The following is a 20,206-nucleotide window of genomic DNA, read 5'->3' as shown; positions in this document are numbered from 1 at the left end:
AAAAAAAAAAGAAAATCTGGACACACAGCCTGAGCATCCTACTGCTCCAGTGGGGAGATGAGAGGTGGGACTGGACATTCTTCCCAAGCTCCTGAGGCAGCTAGCCTGATACACACAGTGAAAAACAACAGAGACCCCGTTTCAAGATGGAATGTGAAGGACTTACGCCTGAGGTTGCCCTCTGACCTCTGTACACAAGCCACGACATGATAGCACCTACATCCACACACATGGGAGCAGAGAGAGCCGAGGGGGGGACAGGGGCCTGTAAAGCAAACGGGGTGCCTCACAGAATGACTACACCCGCTGCCTAACTCAGGGTAAGGGAGTTGGAGTTGTGATGACCACGGCTTAGCCACCATGTCCAGGACCAGGCACGCCCCTGATCAGCAGCATGAGCTAAGTCACGTCACCTCCATCCTAGACCTCACATTCCTGTTCTGTTATGGGGAGGACTAGCTAAGGAATGAAAGATCAAGTGTGGTAAGAATGCCACACAGGGCCTGCCCAGTCCATGGATGTGAGCTGGTGCCTTAGCATCACCGCACGAAGTTGTACGAGCCTCAAATGCCAGTGGGAAAATCCACAAAGCCTGTCTCTCATACACAAATAGGTCTTCCACAGAACTTTGTCAGCTGTGAGGTTCTCCCCCAGCTATAAGAAAGGACTTCTAATCCCTCTGTGTGACCTAGGGAACATCTGGAAGTATGTTCTAGAGGCATAGCTGGTATTTCCCCCCCACCCCGACCCAAGGCACAGTTCAGCAGGTCCAACTGCCTCTCTGCCCCCACAATGCTGCAGCCTGACAGTGATAGAGGGGACATGCAAATACGCCCTAAAAACAGCTTGTCATCTTCACGGCCTGGATGGTACATGTCTGTGGGTGCCTGTGAGGACAGAGCGTCACTATCAGGTACAGGGCATATGCCACCAGTCTGGGGGTGGCTGTGAAGTGTAAAAATACCCAACTCCAAAATGGGCTCTTTCCTCCCAAAAAAACGAAGCTCCTCCAAGGCCTTTGGGGAGACGACAAGTGGGAAGTGCTGCTCCCCAGGCAGGTCACGGCTGGGCTAACGCTCACCAGAGGCTGCTGGTCTCATCAGGGCCTCAAGGTTCAGTTAGCGGTTCTTCTAACAGAACCATCCAGAAAGGACCCCTTTCAGGCAGTGGGCTGAGGAAGGAGAGGAGCAGAGGGGACAAAGGACAGGGTCTTCCATTGCAGAAGTGCCACTAAAGCACATGGTCTCCTGACAGTGAACTCAGAGGAATAATCAGGCAATTCTCATGTTAGCAGACACCTCTGAAGTCTTTAATCTACAGTCTCAAGCCCAAAGGCTCCAGCAGGGACCATGCAGTAGAGAGGAATAAAGACAGCTAGTAGGGGGATGGGTGACCCCAAGGGAAAAGCAGAATGGGTGTTCTAGGGAGGCCACAGGGTCTAAGATAAATAAGCGTGAGCCAGATGGTGTTGCTACAGGCCTTTAATCCTGCATTCAGGGTGGGAGGGTTGGGGGTGAGCAGAGGCAGGAGGATATCTGTGAGTTCAAGGCCAGCCTGGTCTATGGAGTGAGTTCTGGCATAGCCGGGTCTATACAAAGAAACTCTTTCCGGAAAAACCGAAAGCATGAGACCACTCTCTCTATTCGCTTGGCCTTTGTGATGCCTGACCGAAGCAGCGTGTGACCAGATCTTCCAAATTTTTTTTTGTTGTTGAAAATTTTTAAGTGAAATATCGGTTTGGGTTGCTTTTAAAACACCGAGCAGGCCAAACCAAACACATCTGAAAGCCAAATTCAGTATGCAAAGAGAGCTCGCTAACAGGGCAAGCCCCCAGAAGCCTTTCTCTGTAGCTTGCCTGGTACTCACACCGAGAAAGGGAACAGGGAGAACAAAGGTCAGTCAAAGCACACAGTGGGCAGCCTGACACCTTCTCCATCCGGAAGCCCCCACCTCCATAGCCTCCCCCCACCTCCATAGCCTCCAGCCTTCCAAGCTATGTGCCTCCACTGAGGCTCACCTTTGCACGTGAACACTTCTCTCCAGGCAGGAGCCCCCTTCCCCCACCACACACACATTCCCAGCCCACTCCAGCTTCCTCTGCCTCCTACCCCTGGCTTCTCCCAGGTGGTAGCTTTTTGAAAGAAATAGCTCTGTAGAAGCCCTAACCAGGGTAGGCCTCTGGACAAATTGCCAGTTCTGGGTAAATGCCAAAGGCATGCACCACACTGGTATGCTGATACGCGTACTAGGCACTGCTGCCTCTCACTGGTCACTGGGAAACAGCTGCCCTGACACAGGGCAGTCCAGAGAGAAGCAGGTGCAGGAGACCTCAGGATGGGGCGCTCCATAGGTCAGTCCTCTGCAAGCCCCATCTCATGCAGATGGTGCTGGGGGTCAAAACCACTCCCAACTTTGCATGGTAAAGAGGAAGGCCACACCATCCTTTTCCTGAGTTCCCTTGTTCTGTTCCAGATAGAGAGCCCAAGAGGGCAGAAGATGTGATGTGGCCAGTGACACTGACTTTTATAAAGAACTCAATCCCCCCTACGCTTTTCAAAAACACGTGCACATCTCCATGACCTCTGTTGGTCCTCCCAGCACCCTAGAGAGTCTGCTGAGATAGTATTCGTGCTCAGAATGATCATCTCTCCTCTCACCTCCTAGACCCACAAGCAGGGTAAGCCTCCTGCCCTAGCCCAGTGCGGCTCAAACTTGGATGCATGCATGAATCCCCCAGAGCTTGGTAAAAAATACAGGTTCTGTCAGAGCATGGCTGGGGTGGAGCCTGAAGCCCTGTCTCTCCTGCTTGTTCTCAGACCACACGTTGAAGAGCAAGACCAAGGGGCCTAGGTGTGTTTAGAACCAAGCCTGGAAACACAGGCTTTGTCTGGAGAACAAAAGTCTCACCTCACTCTTCACGGGTTGGGGCCTCTTGCCCAGCTTCACCTCCAGGAAGTGCAAGGGCGCAATCATTGCCCCAATGTTGCGGATGTCAGCGTATTTCAGCTCCTCTGTGGTCAGAGCAGAGCTGGGAAGTCCGGTGAGGGGGCCAAGCCCTGGCAGAGAGCCTGCGGTCACTGAAGGGTCTGGGATCTGCCCAGGCATCATAGCAGGAGGCGTGGAAGGCCGGCCTGGAGGGGCTGGAAAAAGCAGGATGGGAAGGTTAGCTTGAGGAGAAAAGAGTCTGTGAGCTGCCAGGGCCCATTCTTTCTCTCACCAGAGTTCCCCTGAATCCTTTCTCCTCCTACTCTTCCTGACTGTAAGCTCTGAGTCTCTGTGATGCTAGGAAGCTCAGCCAATTGACTCACACTAAGGCCATCCATCTCTGGCTCACAGGAAGGTTGGCCCTTCCTAAAGGCATCCTTAACCCAACTGAGGGCAACATTTATCCGGCTCTGGCTTGGCCCCAGACTGCCTGTAGTCTTCCCACCCACCTCACCAGATCTGGTCAGAATCCCTTTCGAGATAGAAAGATCTCCTTGGGATGCTGCACAGTTAAAGCTGGTGGGCTGGATTTAAGCAGCAGCGGCAGCCTCCGGAGAGACGGAGCATAGCCGTGGAATCTGAAACACCTTCACACCTGTTCAAGAGGCAGCTATTTTTGGTCTGGCATGGTGCCTCCCCTCAAATCACACATCCTACTCTGCACACTGGTTAAGACAGCATGAATACAAGATGAGCCTTAGCAAAGTTAAAGGTGACTGTGAATGCGTCTGAAGCCCAAGGAAGAAGAGTGTGGGGTAAAGAAGATGGAATTCATTTGCATGAACTTTCTCCAGGCACCAGCAGAGAATTCCTTCAAGCATTCTCTATTCTCAGAGCCCCATACAAGACAAGATAGAAGCAAACTTGAAAGGATATAAAATGGGGATGAGTGCCCAGGGAATTCTTATTCCTCCCTTCCCTTTACTGAGGGACTCTCATGGGTAAGACAGTCATTTCCAGGTACAGATAAGATGGAAAAAGTCTGTCAATACATGCAGATATATCTAGTCCTCCAGTCCACCCATCCATCCACTTGTAACTCTTCCATCCATCCAATTACTGAGCAGCTATCAGGAGTCAGCAGGCACTAAAACATAGATGTCAGAGGTTCAAAGCCTCGAAGCAGCCTTGTACGGAACATTCTAAAACAAAACCATCCATACATTCCAGTATAATTTCTCCTTTTTCCCACCAGTCTGGCCAGGCCCACAAAATCCAGTCTTTACAGTCTTGATAGAAATCAAGGTTGGTGGGCAGTCGATGGTGTGTGTTCTATCCTTCCACACCCATCTGTTCTTTTATAGAGGACACATATGTGAGGACAGGGAAGATGGACAGATTCTGGGTCAGGCTTCTCCAGCTGTCAGAGTTCAAGTACTCCTAAGGCCATGACGTTTAGGGCTACCTGTCCTCATCTGTAAGTGACCCTGGAGAGTGACCGACCCTGTCCTCATTCCATTTCTCAGATCTAGAATGAAAAGGAGGGTACATCTGGAAGCCGTATACCCATGAATACAAAGCACATTCTCCATTTCACTTCTGCGGACAGAATCTGCTTCTCTAAGGTTTGGGCTCACTTATTTCTATTTTTCATTTTACTTGATGTATAAAAGTGTCATGTCTGCGTGTGTGTCTATGCACTGTGTAGGCATACTTCCCTGTCAGAACCCTTGGGACTGGGGTTTCAGACAGTTGTGAGCTACCATGGAGATGCTAGGATTCAAACCCAGGTCCTCTGGAAGGGAACCCAGTGCTCTTAATTGCCGAGACTCTTAAGTCCCCTGGGATTGTTTCTTAAAAACACACAAGTGATTGGCACCTTCAAACTACAGACTCCTAGCTAAGTCAGTGGTTCTCAGCCTTCCTAGTACTGTGACCCTTCAACACAGTTCATCATGTTGTGGTGGCCCCCAACCATAAAATCATCTTTGTTGCTACTTCATAACCGGAATTTTGCTACTGTTATGAATTGTAACACAAATACTGATAATATGACCCTTGTGTAAGGGTTGTTTGATCCCAGAATGGCCACGACCCACAGATTGAGAACCACATGGATGGTGGGCTGGTCATTCTCTCAGTAGCCACATGGCCTGTGTGCATCAAGTCATTTACAAAGAGTACCTCCCTTTGTATCCAGGTTGGTATTTGTACACAGGTTTTTTTCATCTGAGCTCCACCTAATATACCCTCAACATCTGATCCCTCAGTTCCCTGGGTACAGCACACCCTCTTCCCACGTCCTAAGAACCCAGTGTGCCCTGGGCCACCTCAGAAAAGGACCTGAGACGATTCACATTGAGCGACAGTCTCAGAGATGAAGAAGGCCCAGAACTGGTCTAAACCACATCCTCATTATACACAATGAGACTGAAGCTCAGAGACACTAAATGATTTGCCCAAGGTCACACAGCTAGATGAGGGCAGAACTAAGACGAAACTCTGGTCCCTAGTTTTAGGACCCCCGACCCTTTCATTTCCCCTCAGGAGGTTCAAGAGGTGTTAATGCCTTCAGTAGAAGGCATTGTCTCCCAGTGACAAATGTTCGCATAGAGGCCATAGTATAGAACACTCTGTTTCCTATGGGGACCCAATTCTAAGAAGTTCCCCCTGATAGCACCAAAGCGGCTTGAGTAGGAGGAGCCTAAGTAAAACAGTCCCGAGGCCTCTCCCACATGAGAAGCCCTAGCCAGCGACAGAGTGGGGTCTATGCTGTAGAGGCTCAGAAGGTAGAGTTGGAGGAGTCATCCAGGGCACCCTTAGGCAGGCTACCATCTCCCTAAAAGAACAGGGAAGGGGCAGGTACATAGTCCTCCTCCTTTATGGCAAAGCTAGACCAGTGCCCAGCTATTCTACCACCTGGAAACAGGCCATGGCTGGTTGTTACAGGCAACTCCCTGCCTACTATCATTTCTGGCAGCCAAGGAATAATGAAGAAAGCCTTGTTGAATGAGTGAATGTGTAGAGAGATGAACAACAGCAAATTCATAGTCGTGGGCAGGGGACGGAATCTTCCGGGTTCTCAGTCAAGCTGTAGTTTCCCCTCCAGGCCATTTGGTCCCATAGAAGAGCCCAAGAGAAAGAAAGCCCCAAGGGCTTTGATGCTCTCTTGCCCCAGCCATCCCTTCCAGACGGAAGCCAGACCTCATTCTGTTCCTGGAGCAGCAAGCTCTGTTTGCAGCTTCCGTTTATGTTCATACAGATGATATACATGAGACACTAACAAACGCTCCCAACGAATAATGACTTCTCTGCTACCGAAGAACCCCTTTGGGAAGAGCTGCCCCCCAAATTCTTGCCATTCCCCCATGAATCCATCCCAAAGACAAATTTTGGCCAGGGGACCCAGGCACCAGGCTTTTTTGTAGAAGCAAAAGTGAGTCTCTCCTCCCCCTACTTGGAAGCCCCTAACTGCTCAGAGGCAAACCACAAAGTCCTTAATACATGCCATTCCTGGGAGACAGCCGCAGCACTGACATTCACCAGGGAGAAGTCATCCCAGCTGACTGGCGGACAAGGGGGAGGAAGGAGGGCCGAGGTGTGGTGGCAAAATGGAAACTCATTAACTGCAAGGCCACCAGTTGGCTTTCTGAGGCCAAAAGGCAGCTTTGGTGTTTTGGAATACAAGACAGTTCCACATGATTTAGGAAATCTGTAAGAGCAGAAGGGATTGGAGATGGAGCTCCTTACATCGAGGAGGAGCTTCCGGCTTCAAGGAAGACACAGGAAAGATGACATGAGGCCAAGTCATCCTCCACGGTGCTCGTCCCAGACGGAAGTGATTTAGAGGGAGAGAAGTCCACACTGGATGCTGAGGGAGGAAAGACCTGCAAGTTCCTTCCCTCCAGGGCCTAGGAGGTCTGCAATGCAGACAGACACCCTCCATGTCTCCATGAGTAGCTAGGATTGTTGAGTACAGACCAAGCTCCCAGTACTGGCAAAGTGCCCCATTTGGGTGTTTTGCCTCAAAATACAAGATAGAGCCCAAAGTAACTTTGGTGATTTGGGAAACTGTTTGGGGATAAATTAGAAGTGAGCCAAGGAAAGAGTTCAAGCCAGGTATGTAGCAAGCCATCACCCGCTACTCTATATGCAAAACCAAAACAATTTTAAAAAGAACGGGGGAGACCCCAAAGGCCAGTATAAAGAAGACTTTTTAGGAAAGGCTCAAAAAGTCACAGACACCCTCCTTGGTTACTGCAGAGCTAAGTTAACAGGAGAGCTGACACAGCCCCCCAAAAGCCAGCTTGAAGAAAATGGGCCAGATGAGCTCAAGGGGAAAGAAGTGGAGGAAGTATCTAGTATTTTTATGTCTGTGCTGACTTCCTCAGGGACTTGGAAGAACACAGTTGGGTGCTGCGTTGGATGTGCAGAATAAAAAGCCACAAAGCTTTTCCAGGCCAAAAATACCCAGTGGCAGATACTAACACAAAGAGTTCTTCCATTTGAGAGAATAAAGGTGGTAGTGATTTACTCAACTCCCCCGCCCCTGTTCTCATTTATCGTATGGAAAGCAACACAATACCCCAAGTCTTTCTGTATGTCTGTAAGTCATGTGTTGTACTTGGTACTTTGGCAAGCTACATTCGTAAAGGTCTCCCCTTAAATAATCAGCATCGAAAAAGACGACAGGAGAGGAACAGAGGATCTTAACTTCTAGAACATCAGAAAAAAATGTGAACTCCCTAGGTCCCTGAAGACAGGGTTCTCCAGATAAGCAGGCAGCCTGAACCCACGTAGAGGACGGTGTACAAATGGTACGCAAGATGACTTCAGGTCTGAGACAGAGCAGGCAGTGAGCAAGGGTGCCTATGATGTCAGGAGCAAGACTGGAGCACTCACCAGCAAGGAGCAATGATCCAGAATCAGGAAGACTTTGGAGCCGGAACTGGAAGATAGCCAGGAGGAAGGAGATGTAGCGCAGGACCCCAGGGAAGGAGAACAGAAGGTGGCAAGCCAGAGACCACAGAGTGCAGGTCCAAAAGTTAGGAATTTCAGAGGGAATTAGACATGGTGGGGTTAGGGAATTTGGTCAAAGTCACATAGCTAGCAAGTGACGCCAAGCTGCTCCTTGGAGCTACAAAATCAGGTGGTGATTTATTTCCTGCAATCTGAACAGCACTGCCAAACAGCCTCTGAAACCAAAGAGACCCAGAGGGCAAGGAGCAAAGGGCGGGGGAAGGCGCCTGAATGACAGTAACCCAAACCACAAATGCTGCTCTTGCAAGGCTGCCCTGAACTCTACAGGCAGCGAGGGCGAGAGGGAATCAATGGAGCTGGGTGGCTGAGTGTGAAACTTTGCTCTCTGTGTGACCCAAGACAGTTCTATGACCTCTCTATGTATCACTTTCGCTACAATAAAGTGGTAGTGACATCATTTGCCTTGTTAGTGGGTCGAGAAAATCAAAGCGCATAGCTCTTGTAAAGCACATGGAACAACCTTTAACTTGATGAGCGGGAAACCGGGGTGGCCATCTTCCTTCCTGTGGAGGTAGGTACCAGGACCAGATGACCCCTCAAGACAACCTCTAGATTTAGCAATGGTCTCTCTTTCCTTAATCACAAACACTCTCCTCTTAGGACTCCCTGCTCTCCCTCTTCCCAACGCTAAGTCCCAAGAAGGCAGGTCCATAGTGCATGCTGACAGTAAACTACAGGATAGAAAGGAAAGGTGCTGAGTCATGGCTGGCTACCACAGGACAGAAAGGAAGCCTGGCACCTGCCAGCTTCCTCGGGTTCTCCTAAAGTGTCCTAAAACTTGCAGGCCAGAGTACAGTGGCACACGCCATTGGCCATGGGCACCACCGACTGGCTAGGGCTCCTGCCCTGATCCAAAAACAGAGTGCCAGTATCGTTTACCTCTTTGGCTGATCATTAGGGATTACTCCCTGGGTAGTCATGAGAAGATGGAGAGAGGCAGCTGGGGTCAGGAGAAGCCACAGCAAGCTGGCAGGAATGCTCTCTGAGAGCTGTCCCAGCCATGGAGGGAACTGCAACCATTCCCCAACAGACTCCAGCTCTTCCCTGGAGGCCAGAAAGATGTCTTTCATGGAGCTCTGCCTGCAAGTACAGCTCTACCCTCTGCCCATAGAGGCTTAGTAAATGACACCGACTCATTTCTGCCAGAAAGCCAGGGAGCTCTGCTGGAAACCAAGGAGGACCTACTGCTAGCTCTCTGTTCTCCTGCCTTCACTCAGCTCTGTCTCTCAGGGGGACAATGCAGGGTATAGACACCATGGTATCTGATGGCTTTGGTCTGTGAAAAAGAGGCACTGGCCAGCTAAGTTTTGGAAGTGAAACCCTACCACTAAACCCCCTGGGCTGTATCCAGCAATCAGATTTATCAGTAGGCTCTGGCCAGGCCTCCCACCACCAGTGAGTGCAAAGAAAGACTAGAAATCCAAGCCTAGGTCACTAAGACATTTGTCTCTGCTGAGTCTCAACAAATCACACACACACACACACACACACACACAGGCACACACTCACACACACACACACACACACACACACACACAGGCACACACTCACACACACACGCACACAGGCACACTGAGCTTGGCAGCTCCTGAGCTCAGAGAGCTGGTAACACAAGCCATGGAGCTGACTGCCAAGACAAGCAACAGAATGAGCCAGGCCCAGTTTCATTGGCTACCATACATTGCATATGGCCCGGGATGCAGCCAAAAGAGTGTTCTCACCCTCCTCAAAGGCATAGGAGACCCTCTGTTTTCAAACACACCTCCACAGAGCCTTAATTAAAGGAAAATGGAAAAATAGCATGCCTGTTGCTCTCCCCCTGCCTGTGGGGTATTCACACACAAACCCCTGCATGGTGTTACTCCTTTTCTCTTCCTCCCATCTTGGGTCTCAAACATAATTCCTTCCCATGGAAGAAAGTCCGCATTCTGTTGAAGAAAAGAATAAGAGTTGTCCCCAGCCCCAGGGTTAGAGGGGTCAGATTAGCACTGAATGAATACAAGGCAGGCCAGTCTAGAGTCTGTGCTGGCTTCTTCCTTTCCAGAATGGAGAGAGAGAGAGAAAGAGAGAGGTGGGGGGAGTTAGGAAGACAGGGAGAGGGAGATGGGGAGAGGGAGCGGGGCTATGGATTGTAATACCAGTTGTAACTCCACAACAAGCTAAGGCCCGGAGGCCTAGTTCTGCAAGATGAAAAGGTGGGAGAGACCTGCCAACAGGTGGGAGAGATAAACAGACCAGGGAGACAGGGGAGTTCCCTGGTAGTGCAAAAGGTGTCAGTGGAGACATGTACCCAGGCTTTTCCTAAGTGACATCGTCACCATGATAGACCTATCTCCTTGGAGATGACTGCAACCAATTTATTGACAAAAGATTCAGAGGACTTCTCCCCCAGTCCTTCCTGCAACTTTTCTACCTTTCAAACCGCACAGCACCCAGCTCTTCAGGAAGATTCTAGAGCTCCTCTGAACTGAAGCCAACATGGAAGGGAAACAGAAGAGTCTTTGAGAAATCCATCCTCCCTACAACTTTAAGCAAAGTGAAACCTCAAGCACCCAGAGGCCCAAGAATAGTCGTTTCTATCTCCGGGACCTCAAGTTTCTGCAAAATCAAGAGCCCGGCTCTCACACACCTGATCCCTAGTTAAACTCTCCCCTAGAAACCTGCACAAGAAGATAAGCCTGCCATCCGAGCTGAAGCCAATCAGATTCGCTGAAAAGCAGTGAAAACAAGAGGGGGTGATTTTTAAACTCCAGCGGGGGTGGGGGGGATGAGGAAGACAGTTGCTAAGGGCCTTTGGGACCGGACAGCTACCCAGCTGTGGTGCAGAGCCTGTTTCTCATGCTGCCTGAATCAAGATCCTGGGTACAGTGGCCCAAGACTTAACAATACACAGACCTGTGCCACTGTCCCCTGGAAGGTGCCACTCCAACACACAAGAGCTGGACAATCTTCTAGCTGAAGCTGACTCAAACAGTCGATTGATTCTCTTCTTGCACTCGCCTCTCCACCTCTATCCCCAAATGGCCCATCCATTTCTGCAAATGAGCCAAGGCTTCCCGGGCTTGCCAGCTCTTTCAGATACCCAGGCAAAGCCTGTCTCTGCCACTCAAGGGTCCCGGAAGCCTAGCCTTCTTGGATAAGGCGGCAGAAGAGTGTCTTCTAAACTGGGCAGGTTACCTAAAGAAGCCTGCTTACCTTTTTATGTAACCTGATGTGCCAGACCGGATCCCAAGGGAACTGGGGACTGCCCCGTGGTTCCCTCCTAACCCAGCCAGAGCCCGTAGCAATACTCTTAAGCAAAAGAAGCCCTGTTGGTTAGATGCCTTTCCCAATACCCTCCTCCAGGTCCTGCGGAGCTGCGGAAGAGGCTGGGGCGCGACCTGTCAGCAGGTCTGGGGCGTGCATGCCCCCTCGAGTCCCCCGCAGTCCCCGACACAGTTTTCTCTCGCTCACCCCGCCCTCTCCGCCGTCTGTGCACAGCACCTCCCAGCACGCGCACTGGGGGAGGAAAGCAAGAAGGGAGCGTCCCGCTGTCCCGGCCACAGACAGGACTGCCCAGCCCAGCCGGGGAACCACGGGTGGGCAGCGGCTGCAGCGCTCCGATAGAGTGCTCCGGCCCTGGGGTGGCTGGAGCCCCAGCGGTAGCTACTCCGGGGGTGGCCGCCCCAGGTGCCCGCAGCCCCGCCTCCCCCTTCGTGCACCCACCGTGCAGAAGCCGCTGGCAGAGGCGGCGGCCCCGGGCCCAGAACCCTGCCGCAGGCGCCGTGCCCGCTCCGCGCTGCTGCCGCCCGCTGCCCAGGCCCGTCCCGGCCCGGGAGCCGCCGCGGCGCCAGCCCCGCCGCCGCCGCTGCAGCGTCCGCCGCCGCCAGCGCCCCCCGTCGCGGCCGCCGAGTGTCCCTCCCGCAGGCTGTGGCGGGCGGCGGGACGGGTTGCATCAGCCCCGGCTATATAGCGGGCCCTGAGTGGCGGGGAGGGGTCGGGAATGCGGAACCGGCCGAGCTGCCAGCTCCACACGTCAGAGGGGGACGGAGAGGAAGAGAAGGAGGGGACGGGGAGGAGGGGGTGTGGATCGCGCGCTTCACACCCACTGACCTTCACCTCCCCCGCCGCCGGCGCCCTCCTCCCGCCGATGCTCCCGCTCCTCCGCCTGCCGGGCCGGCCCGGGCCCGGCCGCGCTGGTCCCGGCAGCATCGCGGTCCGGTGGCGCGCCCCGCCCGCGGCTCCCGAGAGCTCGAGGCAGCAGGACACGGCGAGCGGTTATGTAAGCGCATCCCCTGCTCGGCCTCGCGGCCGCCACCCCCAAAATGCTGCACAGCCCGGGAGGCAGCGACGCGAAGGCGGCGGCCGGATGAGCAGAGAACCCCTTCCAGCTCAGCCCACGCCGAACCATCCTCCTTCGTCCGGTGCGCTTTCCCCCAAATCCAGAGCAAGGGTGACGTTCCGCGCAGTGGTGTCTTCGGACGCTGCAGGATCTCGCAAGCCGGTTTTGTTTTTCCGGAGCATGGGCGGGGGTTTAAGGCGTCTGGAAGCCTCAATCCCTACCCACTGTCCACCAAAGCGCCCTGACGTCCTGAAGCCATGCAGTGAATGAACTGAGCTCCAGAAGTGGAACTGCACCCTGAGGCCACCGTTGTTGTCAGGGGCTGGCCCAGTTTGATCCAGGGCTCTTTGCCCAACTCCAGCAGGCGTTTGCCTCCCTTTGACAAGGACACAGCAGTGAGCCGACCTGACTTCTGCCAGACCTCCAAAGGCTTTCTTCCTCAAGGGCTCCAGGGCTAGCTTCTGTGCCCTCTTCCCAACCTCCTACAGGGGAAGATGGAACACTCCAGAGAAAATATGACAGTCCTTCGAAGGCGGGCACACAGAACCTTCAGGCAGAAATGTGTGTGGCATCTGCGAACTATTTGCGCATATACACAGGTCTCCGGACTCTTGGGTGACCAGACACCATTTCCCCTAGCCCCCTTTCTGCTTAAGCCAGAAGGGAGTGGCAATGTTGACACTCAGTGACCTTCGGCCTCCTTCTCAGAGAGACAGCAGGTCATCACCCATAGAAGAAAGGAAGTGAAAGAAAAAGTTCAAGTCTTCATAGAGTACAGATGCTGAGAGATCGGAAGACCAACAGTGAGGGAAGGAAGTACAGGCGCCAATTGGAACAAGCAGGTCTCCACGTGCGGGCTTGCCTGCAGGGAGGACTCAATCTCCATTTTACCCTTAAGTCTTTCTGCAGGGGAGAACAGGTTGAATGCGAAGAGACAGACCAAGCCCTAATGACATCACTGTCCATCTTCCCCATCACCATCAGCAACTTCCCTCACAACACTGATGAAAGAAGAAGAAAAAAAAAAGAAAAGAAAAGAAAAGAAAGACTCCAAAGGAATGCACACCACAAACTCAGTGGTAATGTGATAGTGCCATAGAAGAGCATGATTCTCCATCCCAGAAAAGCCAGCAACACCTTTACAAGGACACAAAGATCAAAGCTGAAGACTTGGAAACTGGCTTACATGATGTTTCTCCCCTAAGATGAAGATCTAGACATTTATGTGAGAGAGAACACTGATCATGGGGAGCATTACTTTATGTGTCCTCTGTTGGGACTTTGAAAATGTTAAACTCATCTCTGTGCAGAGCCTAATAATCAAAATGTGTGCTTAAAGTGGGTCTTCTCCAGGGCCTACGTTGGATCATGGCTAGGTGACAGTAGTCCTGCTGGGCCTTTGTTTCCTCCACAGAATAAGTACACCACAGGAAAGACACTGGGGTGGGGGCACCAGAGGTCTTTATTCCCTTTCGTCTCTCCATAATATCTATTAGGCTCCCCCATTTTGATATCATTGTTACCCCGTTTTATATAGGGTGCTACACAAATACATCTCAAGACCTCCCTCCTAGCCACACGCTTCCCTACCAGACCTCTCTGTCTTGTCACTGCTTCTGGGCTAGGCTGGAGGGAGAGCCACAACTAGCTTCTTTGTGCAGACTTGCAGTCTCCTGATGCAACTGATCTACTCTAGGCTTTTAAGGAAACAGTGGTCTAGCCTAAGGCAGTCTGAATTAGGTGTCTTGTCTCTTGCAACTAAAACAAAAAAAAAAAAAAAGTTTCCAATAAGACACACATCCACGGCCAGTGGGCTGATTCAGAGATAACCACAAACCCCAGATAACGTGGCTGGAACTAGGAGTTTTCTGGATTGGCCAGGAAAGAGAGGCTACCAGAAGCTGACCTGAAACTGGTAGATGCCACCTTAGCAAAACTGTTTACTGGTAATGATATTAATGCAAATAACAATAGAGAGAAACCAAGACACCAATGGAATACTGGTGACAGTGTCCCTGCATCCAGCCAGGCCAGCTATCCTTCTCACCTCTAGAGATTTCATTTAAAGGAATCCATCAACCGAGCCTTGTATGCAGTAGCCTGGGTTTACATTTCCTATTATTTGCTAGTAAGGTCCGCATCATTGGAGTGGGGATTAAGCCTAGTTAGTAGAGTGCTTCCTGACACACGCCAGCACCAGCACACACTTGGCATAGTGAAGCACACCTATAAGGTCAATGTTTCGATGGTAGGGGCGGGAAGATCTGGAGTTCAAGGTCATCCTCCATCACGGCCTTCGTTTGGGTTGTAACTGCTTTAAGAAGATGCCACGTAGAAGGCAACTCTCACAAAAGCAAACATTTCATTGGGGCTGGCTTATAGTTTCAGAGGTTCCATTCACTATCATCATGGCGACATGCAAGCAGACACGATATTGAAGGAGCTGAGAGCTCTACATCTTGATCCAAAGGCACACATGAGGAGAGTGGATCCCACACTGGGCAGAGCTTGGGCATAGGAGACCTCAGAGCCTGCCCCTGTGGGCAATACCAAACTTCCTCCAACAAGGCCATATCCACTCCAACAAGGCCACACCTCCTAAGGGTGCCAGTCCCCATGGGTCAAGCCTTCAAACGCAGGAGTCTCTAGGGATCAAACCCATTCAAACCACCACAGCTACACAGTCAGTTTCAGGCCAACCTGGTACATGTGAGACTCTAGCTAGCTAGATAAATATACATTAGCTGTTGTCATCTCTTCTTTGGATTATCCTGTTTTAAAGGTGAACGGACATCAATGAGTTTCACGTTCTTTGCAGAGGAAAAGGTGAGTTGATGAGGTAAAACAATTCCCCAGAACTGTCCCTCCAACATTAAAAGAGGAAGCAACGGTTCTGACTAATCAACCAGATGGCTCCTCTTTACACTGAGCATTTACTGAAAATCTGTTATATGCCTGTAACCTGTGACATGCACAAAGAAGCGGTTCCTCGCCTGCCCCCACCTCCCATCTAGTCAGGAAGAATGAGTTAAAAGCAAGAAATGAGCAGCAAGGTCAAGTGTAGCTGAGAGGAGACTCCGTGACAGGAACCATAAGCACTGTAGGAGTCCGGGCAGGATTCCCGCTTCAGGCTCCATTCCTGCTTCAGGCCCCACTCAAACTGCATCCACCAAAATTAGAAACCTCTGATACTTCTTCACATAGGATGGAGTTACGCTGTGGCCAACTCACCATGAGCTAAAGATTCTGTACGTCAAAGATGCACTTAATTCATTCGGCTGACAAAACACCAGGGCTTGGCCCAGCCTACCTTTCAGCTTTGCTCAAAACATGTATTTTGGTCTACACCTGGGCAAAGACTTCTAACACAAAACGTATTCCATGTGTTCATACTTCACGCAGTTTACCAACTGCCAGACTGAAGGGGAGAAACTGAATGGTTTTATGAAGGGGTGCTAACACCACCATAAAGCTGAAAGATGGTATGTCGAATCCCCGTAAGTCACAGGTCGTGTTTCTGCATCAGCCTTTGTATTACTGTTCTTCATTGCTGTGATAAATATCTGTCAGGCAGGAAAGGGTTCTTATGCCTCACGGCTCAGGGGATAGCATTCATCTTGGTGAGGGAGCCATGGTGGCTGCAAAGTCTGAGCACATCAGGAAGCAGAGAGAGGAGTCATATTGTGCTTAGCTTGATTTCTCCTGTTTTCATTTTTGTTTGGTCCAGAACCCCAGGCATGGGATGGGGCTGCTGGCCACCCACATCCTCGTAGGCCACTCATATCCCCCACGGGCATTGCTTTCTCAGTTAAACCTCCCTGGAGTTAATCCTATTCTTTCTGTTCCTCCTCTTCTTCCTTTGCCTCCCTTTTCTTATTCTCTTCTCTATGTATCAAATATTTAACTCAACTCTGTATTTCTACCTTCTCCTTAAGAAGCAAAGTCAGCTTTTTTCCCCCCTCAGCTCTGGCCACAGGCTTCTGGCGCTCTTTTCCTCCGCTCTTGCTTGGCCCCGGGTTGCAGCCTTCACCATGGGTTTCAGAGACCTGAAAACCCCTGCTGGCCTTCAGATGTTCAACGACTAACTGGCAGACAAGAGCTACATTGAAGGGTATGTGCCATCACAGGCAGATGTGGCAGTATTTGAAGCAGTCTCTGGTCCACCACCTGCTGACCTGTGCCATGCCCTGTGTTGGTACAATCACATCAAGTCTTATGAAAAGGAAAAGGCCAGCCTGCCGGGAGTGAAGAAATCTTTGGGCAAGTATGGTTCTGCCAGCGTGGAAGACACCACAGGAAGTGGAGCCACAGAGGCTAAAGTTGATGGTGACATTGATCTCTTTGGATTTGACGATGAGGAGGAAAGCGAAGAAGCAAAGAGGCTACAAGAAGAACGCCTTGCACGTTATGGATCAAAGAAAGCTAAAAAGCCTGCAGTTGTTGCGAAGTCTTCCATCTTACTAGATGTGAAGCCTTGGGATGATGAGACAGACATGACAAAACTAGAGGAGTGTGTCTGAAGCATTCAAGCAGACGGCTTGGTGTGGGGCTCCTCCAAATTGGTTCCAGTGGGATACGGTGCGTAGTTGAAGATGATAAGTTTGGAACGGATATGCTGGCAGAGCAGGTCACTGCTTTTGAGGACTATGTATGTACTGGATGTGGCTGCCTTTAACAAAATTTAAATCATCCTCAAGTCAATGCACTTAAATAAAAGCTTGAAAGATAAAAAATAAATAAAAATAAAAAAATTAAAAAGCAAAGCCAAACCTGGCTGGTGGCACCCACCATTAATCCCAACACTTGGAGACAGAGGCAGGTGGATCTCTGTGAGTTCAAGGCCATCCTGGTCCACAAAGCAAGTTCCAGGACAGCCAGAGCCACACAGAGAAATCCTGTCTAGAAAAAAAAAAAACAAAAAATAAAAATAAAAATAAAAAATAAAAAGCAAGCCAAGGCTGGAGAGATGGCTCAGTCATGAAAAGCTAAAGCTCACAAGCAAAAAACTGAAGGCCAGGCAACTTTGGGTATATATCCAGGAGTGAAGGCAGGCTAGTTACATAAGTAGTAAGCATCCACCAATCAACCAACTCAATGCAAAAAAGGCTACGCCTCACCACTGCAGGACAAAACTTTCCTGGGGAGATGCAGCACACAGAGCTACTCAACCCAGATAAGAAGCCATGACAGACCAAAATCAATACTGCCAGAGTCCAACTTGGTGAACCGTGAGTTTTACTGAGGTTACTCACAGGACCAGAAATGACTCAAAGACAGCTGCATCACCAAAGCCCACCCTAGCATGGTGACATCTCACAAAAGCTGGGAACCTGGAGCACATTACACAGGTTGCAGAGGGTTCTCTCCAGGAACTTAAATTAAGTTGGTCTAAACCTCTTCAGGCAGCTCTTCGAGGCAGCCGGGGTGGCCTCAGTCTTCTTTGCTGTGCTCTGTTGTGCTCTTCTCGGAGGGCTTGTATTTCTTACTTCTGGCAGGGAGGGGTCCAGTGAATCTGGTCAGTTTCAGGGACTTCCTGAAGCTCCTTAGAGTTGTTTACCTTCCTGCTTAAGGAGATTCCCTGCAGGAGATAGTGTTTCCATCAGGGGGAGCCTGTTACACAACCCTCACACAAGACAACTATGGATCTAAGTGAATGCCCGGGGCAGTTATCCTACAGGTGAGGGCATGGTATTGTATCTTCATGTCAGCAAGGTCACCATAACATAGAGAGGAGAGTGGACCAGGCATGGGCAGCCCAGTCATCTTGGAGACCATTACTTCATTTCTTTGGCCAAAGTAAAGTGGTTCTTGATTTCAAAGTCCACAGAGAAGAGAACTAGGAATTAGTGACCAAGTAATGTCTACCACAGCACCCCACTCTCTTATGGCAAGGATGGATTGAAAGCACTAGGAACTGCTCCCTTGGCATGACACAGTCCCATCTGCTTTCAGTCATTTACACAACCTGCCTAGACTCTCAAGATGTTTGCTTTTGCAAATCTTGATATAGATAAAGCTAATGTCAGTATCCATCTATTGTATATCCCTAATGTTATGGAGTTCTCTTCATCCCACTCCCACGCACCCAGGCTCACATTTTGCGATCTCAGTCCCTAGCTGGTAGTGCTATTACTGGGCTAGCTGGAGGAAGTGACTGGGGATGAGTCCTTGGGAGTGTGTTATCCCTGCCTACTTCCTGTCTCACTGTTTCCAGAGCTGTTGCAACATGTACAGCCTTTCTCTCACACTGTGTGAAGCTCTCTGAAACCATGGGCCAAAACAAATCTCTCCTCCCTCAAATTGTGTCTCTGAGGGACTGTGATCATAGCAACTCCAGAATAACAAATTCAATGTATGAACTGAGTAGTCCACTTGCGGTAGTTCATATCCCAAGCTATAGAGATTGGTTCAGGGATAGGTCCTTGACCCAAACAGCCAGTCTTCCCTGAAATTTGACAAATGAGTACTAAGAAAGCACGGTTTCTTTAAACTATCATTGTAGACATACAGATTGTACCTGTTGGTGGCCATTTTCCTATCACGTGATAAGAGTCTGACCCAGAAATAAACCAGTGTATAGAGGAAAAGAAAGTTCAGACATATAAGAAGAGAACTAGCCATGAGTTCACCGTTTGAGTCACTAAGTCTAACGTGTCACATGCACATGCTGGATCAGCCTTTAGACACAGTAGTGATGAAATCAACCCCGTCTTCCTGTCTTGATAAGCATAGCTTGGGTTGGGATTTTTGGCACTCACTACTAAAGAATGCTGAAGGATATAGGCAGAAGATATCCAAAGTCAAGCCTTGAAAGGAATGCTGAATTGGCTCCATAGAAGTTTATCTGCTTCTATTCTTGCTCATCCATCAAATGCCACTCAACCCCTGATTTGAGACTAAATGCAGAACCGTTGGGACTGCTTTCTCATGGTTCACTGTTGAGTTAGTCATTTAAATAATTTAGTCAGACAACCTTATTTGAATATCAGCTAGGAGCTGATACCACCCTTATAAAAGAAGCAAAATAAAAAGAAAATATCGTTTCTTCTGGCCTATAAAGAATGATAGCCCATAGACTGGGAGTACAAGCCCTGGATTTGATCCCCAGCACCACAGAAACCACATGTATTGGGCTGCCTGTGGTCCCAACACTCAAGAGTTGGAGGCAGGACAATAAGGAATTCAAAGTCATTCTCAGCCACATAGCAAGTTGGAGGTCAACCTAGGCTATAGAGATCCTGTCTCAAATAAATAAGTAAATAAATAAATAACAGAACACACACAAAAGAAAGAAAAAAAGAACAACAATAAGAAAAAACAGCCTCAAGGGTTCAGGAAGACAAGTATTATTCATAGCATTGAGGCAATAAATGACTGGGGCCCAAGGTAAATGGGCCTTGAAGGCAATATTAAGATTGTAGGTAGATTCTTCAAGCTCTGTTAGATCAAAAATGGTGTTTCAGTTATACTTTCAAATCATAAGTTATCAACAAATAAGTAGTAACTAAATAAGTGAATGAATAAACAGATTCTGACTAGAACCCAGACATAGAGCATGTTCATCATTCTGCATGGAGCAAATAGGAAAGGGCACGTAAGCTGGGGATGAGGGCGCATATCTGCAACCCTGATCCTCACAAAGCTGAAGCAGGGCGAGGGTGAGTTCGAAATCAGCCTGGGATACATGGTGGGTTCCAGGTCAACATGGGCACATAGGAAGACCTTGTCTCAAAAATAAGCAAGCAAAACAGAGGAAGAAAGGAAGAAAGGAAAGAAGGAAGGAAAGAAGGAAGGAAGGAAGGAAGGAAGGAAGGAAGGGAAGGGAAGGGAAGGAAGGAAAGGGAAGGAAGGGAAGGAAAGGAAGGAAGGAAGGAAGAAAGGAAGGAAGGAAGGAAGGGAAGGGAAGGGAAGGAAGGAAGG

General features: G+C 49.9%; 1 protein-coding gene and 1 pseudogene across 2 annotated transcripts in view; one reads left to right on the top strand and one right to left on the bottom strand.

Moving 5' to 3' along the window:
• The window catches only part of Jdp2 (Jun dimerization protein 2), a 42,918-nt gene extending 30,382 nt beyond the window's left edge, over window positions 1-12,536 (bottom strand). The window contains exons 1-2 of one of the 2 annotated variants that reach the window (XM_031356451.1): window positions 12,058-12,536; window positions 2,908-3,140 (exon numbers count right to left, since the gene is read on the bottom strand). In XM_031356451.1, the coding sequence (XP_031212311.1) occupies window positions 2,908-3,140; window positions 12,058-12,355 (531 nt within the window). In that variant the 5' untranslated portion in view covers window positions 12,356-12,536. Of the gene's footprint in view, window positions 1-2,907; window positions 3,141-11,670; window positions 11,923-12,057 lie in introns of those variants that run through there. The other variant, XM_031356452.1, reaches the window with a different exon arrangement.
• A 3,766-nt stretch (window positions 12,537-16,302) lies between these two features.
• Window positions 16,303-16,971, top strand: LOC116080254 (annotated as a pseudogene).
• The last annotated feature ends 3,235 nt before the right edge of the window (window positions 16,972-20,206 follow it).

This window comes from Mastomys coucha, unplaced genomic scaffold (assembly GCF_008632895.1).
Source record: "Mastomys coucha isolate ucsf_1 unplaced genomic scaffold, UCSF_Mcou_1 pScaffold6, whole genome shotgun sequence".
In the NCBI taxonomy this organism is placed as follows: Eukaryota; Metazoa; Chordata; class Mammalia; order Rodentia; family Muridae; genus Mastomys; species Mastomys coucha.
Note: the sequence above shows the minus strand (reverse complement) of the source record. Positions and strands in the feature narration are given on the sequence as shown.